The sequence below is a fragment of the Magnolia sinica genome, chromosome 18 (assembly GCF_029962835.1).
Source record: "Magnolia sinica isolate HGM2019 chromosome 18, MsV1, whole genome shotgun sequence".
Lineage (NCBI taxonomy): Eukaryota > Viridiplantae > Streptophyta > Magnoliopsida > Magnoliales > Magnoliaceae > Magnolia > Magnolia sinica.
Window position 1 is genome coordinate 6,157,286 of NC_080590.1, and position 13,141 is coordinate 6,170,426.

Here is a 13,141-nt window from a genome sequence, read left to right on the forward strand (position 1 = left end):
AATAAGGACGCATTTCCTTTACGTTGCTGTAATTGGCAAGACAAACAAGGCTTATGAGCATCTGGGTTGTGTCCTTATTATACTGTGCAACCACTACCATAAACGGGAAACTTTCTTTTTTATATCTAGGATGCTCAAACAGGACAGGTAAGCCCACCCATAATGCTTATAAACCGTTGGGCGAGAAGGGGTCAACACAAATTATGTAAACCCTCAAACATTTCATGAGGAATGTATAATTGCAACGGGAGAAGAAAAGCCAACAAAATGGATGGTCAAAACAAATAATTATTCCTGACTAAATGTTTGGATCGCCCACTCATCTAGATAGATTTGCTTCGTATGATCCATGTTGGGCTTCATTTAGTTTTTAACTGTAACCTGGCAACTAACAACTAAAAGGTGTTTATCTAGGAATACGAGAAGAAGAGTGGTATTTGAAATTGTGTGCACACTACAAATAGCAATGGGCACAATGACTCTCACCATTAAAATGTTTACATGGCTCACCTTAATGTTTGTAGGGCTCACACATACGGGGAAGAAGAGTAAAAAAATATTATATTGATCCAAAACTTTTGTAAACCCAAAATGGTTTCAATTATAGATGTTCAGTCCCCCACTACGTTTTGTAGTGTAGTCTAGTAGATATTTGGATTTGTCTTATTTTTCGGGCACACCACAAAAAAACAATATTGGTTGGATATCCACAATTAAAATTCTCCTAAACCCCACTGTAATGTTTATTTAACATCTAATATGTTGATTAGGTCATACAAGCCTAGATGAAGGGAAAAAACAAAAATCAGCTTGATCCAAAACTTCTATGGTCCCCAAAAGGTTTCTAATAGTCTACACTCATTCAACACTGTTTCCTATAACGTGGTCCACTTGAGATTTGGATATACCTCATTTTTGGTCTCATACCATAAAATGATTTGAAAAAATATATAGATAACATAGATGAAACACATACATCATGCTGGGGCCCACAGACCACCGACCACCAGCCATTAGCGGGTGGCGACGAGTAGCCAATCCGTTTCCTACAAAATCAGGCTGGGAAGTGAATTGGCTAGTGTACCTCACACCAGCTATACAGCTGTTGTAGGTATGTGTGGTGTGAAGATTAGCACTAATGCTCCTCGAGCTCCGAGTTGTGTGAACGATTCAAAGGCGATCAAAGTTACATGGCCCCATAGTAATGTATTTATCATATCTATACTATTTATCTATTTTTAGAGATCATTTTAGAGCATTAGCCAAAAAATAAATCATATCTAAATATCATCTCGACCACACCACAAATAACAGTAGAGAATGTTTTTCATTATTAAAAAATTCGTAGGTCCTACGATAATGTCTATTTTCCATCCAATCTGTCCATAGGGTCACAAAGACTTAAATAAAGAGGAAAAGCAAGTTTTATATTGATCTAAAACTTCTATGGCCCCAAAAAGGGTTTCAATGGTAGATGTTCAATTCTCCCATGCTTTTTGTAGCGTGGTCCACTTGATAGTTATATCTATCTTATTTTTCGTCTCAAACCTTAAGACTAGCTCGGCAAATGGATGGATGGTTTGGATATAACAAATACCCCATGATTAGACCATCTAACTTGCTGACGTCTATACCGCAGCTATACAGCTGGTGTGAGTAACACCAGCTAATCCGCTTCCCAGTTCGGGTGCCCAAGTGACGAAAATCTCCACGTGTCAGTTTTTGGTGCAGCGGATGCAGATTCGCTGATTCACGACGTGCACGTCAACGTCAGATATATAGCGACCAGCTTTGATACACTGGCTGAGTGTAATTCTCTATACACATGCATGCAGAAACTGTAAATGCAGTAAGCGCCTACCTCGATTCAACCTCTCAAATGTGGGTCCCACTATAATATGCCATGCGAACATCTCACGGGATGTATAATCCAATCCAACGATCAATGGGCATCTAATGAAAGACTAAAATATGAAAGATCAACGGTATAAATGATCAACAAACAGATTTCCATTGGTTGGAATTCAGGAATCAGGATCAGATAACCGATCTGATTCCGGGGACATTTCTAATATACAGTGGTCCGTGTATGTCACGTGTACAATCTCCATGCTTGTGCATGGAGAGTACCAGACGCTGCGCGTTTTGACGGGGGCAATGATATGGTATGGTGGAACAGGAACACAGGAACATAGCCATCTCTCCATATTACAAGTGGCAGAGGTTGCATCGATTGGGACCGTCCATCTAATTTCCTCTAATGGGGATGGAAGAAGATAGGAAAATCACATCTGATGGATCATCCTAACCGACAAGCCACTGGTCACCAAAATATGGTATGAAACAAGAGCGGTTGACGATCTATATTAGTTCTAGAAAAATATAGATTCTTTTGGGCTAGAAGTAGAATCATTTAGCAGCTATGGTTATCCACGACAGGAAACAACATGGACGGTGATCAATAGTAACCCACTGTAGACCTACTGAGGAGAGAGGGTTCTACTGTATTGCTGTGCTACTGGAACTACTGTATTATAGCCGGCTCCGGGAAGACTTCGTTTGGTCGTGGCCCATGAGCCGCTTGGCTTTGGGTCCATGACGGAATATTTTATAGGTTTGGTGAGAGTTCTTTTTTCCTCTGTCGCGATTCACAATCCAGCGTCTATCGCCGCACTTTGGGACCCACATTATAAGATGGTTCGATGATCTGAACCATTCATATTCTTGATACTATAATAAAATAAAACATCATAATCGTGCTCAAGCTATAATACTAACCCTTGATTTTTAGAGAAGAACAAACCATTGAATTTTTTCTTTCAATTGTTCTAAATTCATATAAATATTAAGGTAATGATCTTAAAAATCTTTTATTCAGCTTAATTTTCCTATTTTTGTCAGTATAGCATAGGTTTAATTAGATAAACGGTTCGGATCATAGGACCACTCAGCGTGTGGGCCCCAGTGGGCGGTGACGGACTCCGGATACTGAGTCGGGACAGAGGCAAAACGAGCGCGTTTCGTGAAGCGTTCGTTGTCGATCTTACCAAAGAAATGCGTCCTTGGCTTTTGTTCGAGGCAAACAGCCAGAAAGGTTACATACAACCATCTCTTGAAAGCAATACTCTCTCTCTCTCTCTCTCTCTCAACCTCTCTCCTCCCTCTCACCCTCTCTTCCTCTCTCTCCCCTTCTCCCCCCCTCCCTACCCTACCTCTCTCCAACGAACCCATGCCCTCCAAGGTACTCTCTCTCTCTCTCTCTCTCTCTCTCTCTCTCTCTCTCTCTCTCTCTCCTGCAATGAGAGATGCTTAGGTGATTCGTGGCACACGTGTGGAGATCCGGGCCATGATCGAACGTGAACATCCCGTCCCAAAGCACACTGAGTATAGACCCACCCTGATTTTCTTTCCAACCGTCCATTTACCCTTACTACCATCGTGGCCTGTCTGATGATTGAATCAGCCTGACTGAACGGCCGGCCCAGATCTCACACACATGTACTGCGTCCCCACATCAGCATCAACCTATGTGAGTGCAATAACGTGCATGATAAAAAATGAAATGTAAGATGAAAGTATGCATGATATCAGACAATATGCTGTGGAGAAAAAGCAGTGGTGGTGAGTCTCTACGTGGAGGGGCCAAGGAAGGGATCATCAGAAACTGATAAACATCACCATTATCACCGCATTAGAAAAAGGCCCACACATCACAAACTTGATGGTGGGCCCAACAGGAGAGCCAATCTCCTTCTCTACTCTCAACACCTAAGAGAAACCGCTACCGTCCAATCAGCTACACCATCTCCACCTCATCCCGCATCCAACGATCCACAGCCTATAAGTAAGGTACCACATCTGCTACACTACTTTCTCTCACTAATCCATTTCTTTGAAATCATGGTAACATGCATAAAAGAGAATAAAATGGGCCAGCTTTGCACCTGGGCTGGCAATGGGTCCTGTCAGCCTTCCGGTCGTCCGACACTAGTGGGTTGGGCTCCTTGTATAGGGAAGTCTCCTGATCGGAAGATCCTATCCACTCAACTTTTGGCCATTTTTTGGGTTGAATGTAGGCCATTTTTATTTATTTATTTTCTTTCTTAACTGGTTTCCAATTCAGGGGTTCAGGCTTCTTATTTGAGATATTTTTGGTAGTGGGGCCAATCATATCAACGGTTTGGATCACTAAATGATGGGCATCGCTTGTACAAATTACGAATTAGAACCTGGGGAGAACTTAGAGAGATTCTCTAATTGGGAATATTCAATATTGAATATTGAATAATACTTGGAACTTATTTTCTTTCTTTGTTTTTAAATTTTGAGTGGATACATAATAAGGCATTTTATGTATGTTTTCATTTTATTTTTCTTGTATCTACACCAGCCTTCTCGTGGTTCACACTACAGATGGGCCAAAGAACCAAAAAAAAACCGGTTATCCACATGTATGGTTGTGACACATTGACCCGTGGTTAGAAACAATCTGGGTCCATTCAATAGTAAGAGGCTCACACACTAGAGATTTTGATACTTTTTGTTGGGTTGTGCTTTGAAAACAAATGTTTGAAAAGCAATGTTGGGAAAAGGTTCACACAACCAATTGTAGATTTTCGACTGTTAATTTTGAGTTTTAACCATTGATTATTATAAATTAAACTTGATGGATATTCAATGTCTAAGATTTGTTAACCTACACTTAGGGATGGCATGGGATTTGCTTGGAGCTTGTGAACGTAGATAGTAGAAGGATTTAGACGGTTGAAGTGCATGGATTAGGAAGTTGAACATGCTTCTTTCATGATAAAGTACATAGAAGATTTATAGAGTGATGGAGCACCATAATATATTTTACATCCTAAAATCCTAATTTAACTTATCTAAAAATTATAATGCGGTGGGAGAGCCAACAAAGAGAGAGGAGAGTGTTAGACGTCTAAGCTCCCTTTGGAAGTCCATGGTAGAGAGAACTAGAGAGAGAGGAGGGAAGAGAGCCCACCTTTTTTATTGTACATGCACATACCCTTTGTGGGCCCACTCAATGGACAATTCTAATCAATCCTCAGCTCTTAACAAGGTATTTGACATGGTTCTCTTACCTCCTAAACTGCGATAGATTAAGGAGAGACTTTATATTGAGAGATCATTTGTAACGGCTCAAATTTTGGAGTGTGACTGATTAGTATCAAAGCTTGGGGATTAAATTTTGTTGAGGATCTTGGGTACAAGTTACATTATAGTGTAAATATGAGTCGTAGTCAAACTTAGGTGTGGATTGTAAATAACCAGAAGTTAGGTTTGTTTGCATATGCATAGGCCCACCGAAGATAGAGTGCACCATCATGCTAATTTTTGTTGTTTGTACTGTGATTGCTCGCGAAGTTGCCAATTACTTGGCTCTACATTAATATATGTTGTTGTTCATACTCTACTTGTTTATCTTGCTTGCAATGTGACTTTTGTTTTGTTTATGGTACTGCTTGTTTTTCATAGTATACGTTTAGGCCTATCAAAGTGTGCAACGAAAGTGTGGTTATAGGTGTGTTTGAAGCTCGCGGATGAAGTTCCTGTAACAAGAGTAAATTGTAATAACCTGAATTTCAAGGCGTGACATTATTAACAGAAAAAATAGATGAATTTTTCTACAAATAGGTATATATAATGGGATGCGTATTCTACATTATCAAACATGACATGATTCAAACTAAATCTGAAATTGAAAAACTTAAATTTCATTGGGTTTTATATAAAAATCCAATAGTGTTGGGGCTGGTTTGATATGCAGAGTTAAGTGGTATTGTATTGAATTTGGTTAGATATAAATTTTATCCGACGTTTGGAATTAATGAGAAGAATTGTATTAATGCAAGTATTTAAACCTCCAGTCCCAACAGGAGATAAAATGAATTTTAAAATCCACTACATTTGTAGGGCCCACGTTCATGTATATGTTTTATCCATGTTGTCTATTCAAATGCGCCCTTTTACACGTGACACTCGAGTTGCGTATGAATACAAGTGACCAACATCAGTTGTGAAATTTATTTTATTGATTACAATTCTTGTGTCTACCAAACACTAGTTTCATGCAAAACAATTTTCTTTTTCTTAAAGGAAGAATTTGATCCCAAATGTCAGATTGGATGGTCAAAATACCATAGTATTTCCGAACATATAATTATTGTGTAATACTGGTGTTAATTCCATCTAATGCAATGCAATGCATCTTTCCAAACAGGCTGTTATTGTGTTTTTCTGCTCTGTAGACCATCCAGAAGCCCATCAAATAGTGGTTTTGATCGTCCTACAACCGTCCATGTGCCCACATGGATGCCCAACATACATGTCAAGCATGCTGCCTGTTTGCTTGATGTCTGGCCAATACAATCAGCATTGTAAGTTTTTATATCTGGGTTGAAACCATAACATGTTTTTCTCATTATCCTAGATTATCCCGGCTGGATCTAAGCATAAAAATTCAAGAACTCCCACTTGCCTCGGTGACTTGAGGGCGTTGATTCCACGGTTTATAAGATCGTTGGCGGGCCTCAGCAGTAAAAAAGAGAAGAAGAAGGAGCATAGCAGATCCACACCCAATAAGATGAACACGGTTATTAAAAGTCTTGATGTAAGATGATCATATAAGCTCTCATTCCATTAGAACATGGTTACATTACGTACACCAAATATTTCTGAGTCCATGCTACTAACTTGACAACTTGTTCAGGTGAAAAAGAAGTTGGGATTCGTTACAAAGCTTCTAAAAACATTACGAAAGCGAAGATTCAGTTAGCTAATCCAGGCATGGATTTGGTAGGATTTGAGTTTGGGCTGGCAATACCTGAGTTAGATTGGGCGTTGCTTGATATGAAAACATGTACTTAAATGGGCTAATGTTGCAGCATTGAAGTCACCAGTTCAATGGCTCCCCCATCAACAGGAAAGATCTGTATCCATTGACAATTGAAGGAGTTTGTTTTGGGTCCCTTGGACCCAAACGCAGAGATGGCTGGATGATTTGAATTGTCGCGCCTGTGGTAGATGGGCGATGGTCCAATGATGATATTGAAAGCATGATATCAAGCAATGACCAGTGGAGTTTGAAGATGAACCATTGTAAATGTTAGTTTCTACATGTTTTGAATATGAACCACTGTCAATTTTAGCATCTACACGTTCATGTCAACAAACACACACACAAAGATGACCAGAATTATTCATTTCTTTCTTCCTGTCTTCCTTCTTTTTTTCTTTTTCCTTCTTCACATCATGGATATTAATGGTAGCAACCAGGTGAAGGATGGTTGCTATCAGAGCACCAGTTTTACAAGTGGGCCTTACGAGTTGATGAATGATGGATCGATCGAGATTACGCGCCAAACGCCAGACAATATCAGTGGGTTGAAGAGGGTCAATGACGTGTCCCAAGATGCAGTCCACAAGGGCATATTAGCCAGTTTGACGGTGTGCTATGCTTGGACTGCCGGAGTGGTCCATCATATTATCATTTCTCTCCACTCAATCCTCCCATTTAAGGTGGAAATTTATTCACATGGTTCATAGTTATAAGTACATTTCAGAAACCATGCCTTTGAGCAGTACATTCTGGTTTTAAAATCTGAGAGCGAGGCCACGATGTTGTATTCCAGACCAATCCCAGCGACATGTCTTGGGACATTTCTTAACATAGACCATTGTTGTCCCATGGAGGATATTTTGGCGTAGTCCACAATGGAGGAAGGGAGTGGAATAGACCTATGAGCTCGATTAACGATCCATGGGCCTAAATTGCCAGAATTGAAGCATCCTGTATGCTGGGCAACGGTGAGGGCTGCTAATCATATGATTCCTCAATAGTTTGCTTTTATTAGTTTGCCACACCTAGCTCATCCCTAGATCTGAGCACGGGACCACTCAATTCGTCCTATCCGTCCCGAACAGAGTGGGTAAGTTGATCCGAACCAAGTAGACTTCGTCCAATCCGAACTCAAACGGAGTCGAGTTCAGGTCACCCAGTAACTTAACCCCAAAGCTGACTTGGTACTAGACTCGTGCAAGAAAAAAAAAAACAGATTTGACATTTCAGATCTGAGATGCCGTTTAGCTGATGTAGAGGCTGCAATTCCAGCAGGTCCACCTATGGACAGGCCCAGAAAAAGCAAATCATCTAACTGTTGGCCCTTCAATGTATTAACAGAATTGCGTATTCTCTAACAATATTTTAAGGGCTGGGGGTTGAGCGTCAAAGGCCAGTGTCATATCTTAGTCCTTTTGGCCTCAGGCAGACCAGACCCAAACTCACCAACATACTCAACAAAGAACAGCCACTCAAGGGACTGTTTGGACACGCTTCCCCAAAAGGAGTTTTCAGACCTTTTCCTTCTTCAGTTAACTCCATGAAAACCAACCCACTTGGTATTTCATTCATTTACTCCACTTTTTAGTGCCTGTTTTGCCAGGCAGGGGATGAGTCGGGGTCTACAAAAGTGCACCCAGATGCACGCTACAAACCAGGTTTGGCTCAAAATGCTGTCTAGGCATCAAACAACCCTTTTGAGGGTGCATCAAAACGGGGTCTAAAACCCACAAACTCTCATTTCAAAAGTCAGTATTATGGCTAAAATAAAAGCTCCCAAGATAATGGATAGATCACAGCTACGGAAACAGCATACAACAAAACAAAGTGTAAATCTCAATCATAGTTATCTGAAACAGAATTCGCATAGATCAGTACTGCTTGCATCGTTGCTGTCGAGTATACTCCCAGAGAGCAATAGCACCGCTGACATGAACGTTGAGTGACCTAATAACACCCAACTGAGGAATCTCAATGCAAGCATCTAGAATATGGATTATATCCACTGGAATACCCTCCTTTTCATGCCCGAGGACCAGAACCTGGTCATGAATTATGTTAATGGGTAAGTCAAGCATTTTTGCACTCTACTAAAGATATCTGTTGGGATTGGTGGATTTATGACAATACCGTTTTTGTGGGGAAGGAATATTTGTCAAGAGGAACACTGTTTGCAGTCTGCTCTAAGCCCAAGATGGAGAAACCTTCACGCTTCTTTTTCTCTAAGTAGACTTTCATGCTGTGTACCGGAACTTCAATGAGTGGCACCCACTTCTCTGCTGTCACACTATCAAACGAAGCAAGTCATTTCTTGATATTCTTGTAGATATTGAAATGGATGGAAGTGCAAGTGGTGCGTTTGAGCTGGTTGGAAGATGAGGCTAGAGGTTGAAATGTAGAGGTTTTTTACCCCCTTTTATTTTAATCTTATAGATCTATTACATAACAAAAAGAAACAAATAAAAAAGAAAGCAAGTTGGATCAAAAGAGAAAACAAAAAGAAAAAAGAAAAAGAAAAAAAGGAAAAGATATATGCAGGAGGAAACTAATGAGGAAAACAATAATAACATCAAGGAACTAGTCATTAAGTAATCAGATATGTTTTTAAGTTATATATTATGAGATGCACTCCAGTGCAGCAGTACCACGTCAAGCTCACGGTGGTACTGGGTAGATGTGGGCCCCATGTGATGCGTATATCACATCCAACCTGTCCATCAGATGTGTCACCTCAATAACACCCTCCAGGGCCCCAAAATCAGTTCGATCCAGAGCTTGGGTAGGCCACAAAATAGGGAACAAGGAGGAAGGGCACACTCACCCTTTATTCACTAGGATCCACTGGAGTTGCAAAACCATTAGATTTATGGCCTGACCCTTCATCCAGGCCAGATTAAGAGTCTGAACAGTCTGGATGCCATATATGCAACACGGTGGGCCCTCCATGCAAATCAAGGGTGGTTGTTCCTGCTCATCTTGTTCCCTGTGCTGTGGCACACCTAAGTTTTGGATCACCCTGATTTTGGGCCCTGGGTATATTTTTGGCTGATGCATCTGTTGGGCAGGTTGGATGTCATGAACAAACCATGTGGGCCCCACATCTGGCCAGTACTATAGCTTATGGCTGTACCGGTATCAGCGACATGCCATATGCATTATATACTACAGATTGAGTCTGACAAAGAAACCTTTATGAATAAATATTGTAATCATCACAATAGTATGCTCGCACCAAAACTTGTGTTGCGATCCTCAATTTGTGCAAGGGGTCGGGGCGATTTGAATAATGCAAGGGTTCTTTCTTTCCTGCCAGCTCAAGTCCTTTATAGGCGACAAAGCAATGGATCAAGTTTGCTGAGCCCATATTGGATCATATCATATGATGTTGCTTCACTATATTTGAAAGAAATTCCAGGCTGGCATGCCTTCACTCTAGCCTGGCTTTTGGAAATTGCTTTCCAAAGCTTTTCACCTTTCCTTTGGTTGCTGAGATTGCATATCATTCAAAGTGGACCAGAACCTGTTATGATGCTGTGGGATTCGATGCCATGCGAGTGATCCTCCAACTCGAAAGTGTGAGAGGATTTGCTTTTGAATCATCATCATCTAAGCCTGGTCCCAACTAATTGGGGTCGGCGGGGGGTTTGCCTTTGAATCATTTTACTCCCGAGTCCTGACTGATTTCAGTGCGTCAGTTGGGGGGGGGGGGTCGAATTTCATAACTAGTGTTGAAGAGTGGCAAAGCTATACTTCTAAGGACAACTGTCCAACTATTTATGTTATGTTGGAGTTATGTGCATGTCGGCTTAGTTCAAATGATAGGGTCCAAGCACTATCAAGCCCATGTGAAAGAGGGGATGGGCATCCTCTTGTATAAAACACAAGTTAATCACAAAATGCAACTTCTGTTCTTTTCATTCCAAAGAAAAATAATTATATAGCAATTCTCTACAAACTCATAAAGATAGGAAATTTAAATTTAAATTTTGAGATCACGCAGATAACATCAACATGGTAGAAGCAGGCTTTGTCATGTTTGGCCTGCTACAATAAGCATCTGTCATCCTAAGGTCGTGTACAACCGTCCTTAACAGAGTACAGCTATAGAAAGTGCTATGAGATGGAATAGTAAGTAGTAACTCTAGGGTGCTACAGTGATTAATCATATTTTTCTGGTTCCCAGGGTCCACATGGTAAACGGTTAAGATAATTCATGCTAACTTCTGTGGATCAAAGTTAAAAACTGTAACTGGCAAGAAATTGGTTGCATGGCCCAGAAAGTCTGAAGAGACCCATTCAACCTGTGACCTTTTCCAGTGCAAGGACTGGGTTTTTAAAGACCTGCACAACTTGGCATAAATAAGTGAAGAATCAATATAAGTTCACCTAGTTAAACGATGCATCCTTGTATCTTAGATGCAAGATTTAATATGATAATTTAAGGAGCAAATAAATTACATAAAATTACAGGAAGAAGGAGGTGTGGCACATGCAATGCACGTGAAGAGATAAGGGAAATATGGGGAGAGAAAATTGGCTACTATTTTGGGGGAGAAAAGTCGGCAGCTGAAGCTTTTTGCAGGTAAAATATAAACTATTTGTTGGCTTCTGCTAGTGAAATCTGAGCTGCCCAATGGACGCAAGCCACATTTTCAAGTTCCTAAAATAACCTTAACTTTAACTAAAATGTCTTACCATGTCCTTAATATTCAAGGCACTCCATCCAGGAAAACTAATTGTGGGAGAAAAAATGTGCAAGACCTACTACTTGTGTTGTTTATAGTAGAGATAATTTCAGTAATGTATGAGCATCTTTCGTTTCAAGACCATACAATGAGTGCTAAAAGATGAGGGTGTTTTTTTTTTTTTGTCCTTTTTGGGAAAGGTAACGCTACCAGGGATTGAACCCTGGATCTCACTCACACACACTACACTGTCTCTACCAACTCATCTAACGAGCGAGAGACTTGAGAGAGAGGAGATAAAAGCTAAAATAGAGAGATAGAGGATTACATATGGACCGATACAATCCAATTAACTTCATTAGCTATTTGTTCTTCCATTTAATCCTTGGTTATTTCCTCAAACAGTCTTTGTTTCTCTGCTACAAGTCCACAAGCTACAGAATTGGCTAGAGTGACAACTAAGACTTTATAAAAACATGCAATGTGTGACTTAAAGAGCAGATGTTAGTGAATAATCGCGAGTCACCTGATGAGTTGGAACTGTTTATCGTTTACAATGCTGGCATCAGCAACAGCTAATCCTCCTGCTTTGAATACCTGCAAAGAAACAATAAACTATAAACAGATGCAATGACATGAAGAAAATTTTCTATATTAACTCCAATAGATATGCATACCACAGCAAGCATCATTAAAACAGATTGTACGTGTTCTTCCTAACATACCTCACATGTCCGAGCTAATCCGGCAAGATTAGGTATGCGATCAAGCAAGGATGCAACAAGTATAAAAGATTGTCGACTTTCTCTTATCCTTTCCATAGCTGTAATTCTTGATTGTACCATCGAATTGAGAAGCTCATCTTCCTTTTCTATTTCTGTCATCAATATTTGTCGAATACATTATGATGCTATTCTCCAAGTACACTGAAACAATGCTTAAAAATTAACAACAGACAAGCCAGACAGGAAAGCATCCAAAGATCATTCAATTAGTTATTGATTTATTCCATTATTTCGGAGAAAGACAATCTTCAATTGCAATGCTCTCAAGAGTCTACAGCAATTCATGCTTTGCAAACAGGATAATCATTCTTCCAAAGAACACCGATTTTCAAAACATCCAACAAACAGCAGCAACATATCCTCTTATCAGAGGATAAGAGCATTATGCTTCCATAAGGTAAATATGATATTGATTTTGGCTGATTTTTTTCTTTTCCAGGATGATCGGGTGTTGACCTCATCTTTCTCCTTTTCTTTTAGCCTTCTATTGCAGTTTATGAGGGTCTGCTCTTGATTGTAGCTTCTCACTTTCTCACTTCTATGGTCATATGTGATATTTTATACCATTTCCCCCTCCCTTAAAAAGAAAAGCACTTTGGTAATTAGCAAAATATTTAATCAATAACTAATTAACTACAGTTTTCTAATCTTAAGTATGCTCATATAGCACACTGCATACCTTATAAGAACATTATTTTATTTATTTTTAAAGGTAATGGGCTTTAATCAAGAGAATCAAATGCAAGGAGAAACCAAGAATACAGGACTAACATCACAAGGCCCTTATGCCGCAGGCCCAGGCTATCTTGCAC

The 13,141-nt window shown here is 40.0% G+C and overlaps 2 protein-coding genes across 7 annotated transcripts in view; one reads left to right on the plus strand and one right to left on the minus strand.

The window, feature by feature from the left end:
- The first annotated feature begins 3,140 nt into the window (after window positions 1-3,140).
- LOC131232856 (uncharacterized) lies at window positions 3,141-7,340 on the plus strand. Its single transcript, XM_058229353.1, has 4 exons — window positions 3,141-3,241; window positions 3,592-3,849; window positions 6,452-6,631; window positions 6,731-7,340. Exons 1-4 carry the CDS (start codon window positions 3,230-3,232, stop codon window positions 6,794-6,796), a joined length of 516 nt encoding a protein of 171 aa, XP_058085336.1. The 5' UTR covers window positions 3,141-3,229; the 3' UTR covers window positions 6,797-7,340.
- A 1,223-nt stretch (window positions 7,341-8,563) lies between these two features.
- LOC131232481 (uncharacterized) overlaps window positions 8,564-13,141 on the minus strand; it is a 79,588-nt gene continuing 75,010 nt past the window's right edge. For 3 of the 6 annotated variants that reach the window (XM_058228742.1, XM_058228740.1, XM_058228741.1), the window contains 4 exons: window positions 12,270-12,421; window positions 12,071-12,141; window positions 8,990-9,146; window positions 8,564-8,901 (listed from right to left, as the gene is read on the minus strand). In XM_058228742.1, coding sequence (XP_058084725.1) covers window positions 8,731-8,901; window positions 8,990-9,146; window positions 12,071-12,141; window positions 12,270-12,421 — 551 coding nt within the window. In that variant the 3' untranslated portion in view covers window positions 8,564-8,730. The other 3 variants (XR_009164863.1, XM_058228743.1, XM_058228745.1) reach the window with 3 other exon arrangements.

Excerpts from the sequence above, each read along its gene's own strand:
- LOC131232856 (XM_058229353.1), top strand. Across the intron at positions 3,850-6,451 it reads ATCCACAGCCTATAAGTAAG|ATTATCCCGGCTGGATCTAA; the intron begins GTACCACATCTG and ends TCATTATCCTAG. Across the intron at positions 6,632-6,730 it reads CGGTTATTAAAAGTCTTGAT|GTGAAAAAGAAGTTGGGATT; the intron begins GTAAGATGATCA and ends CAACTTGTTCAG.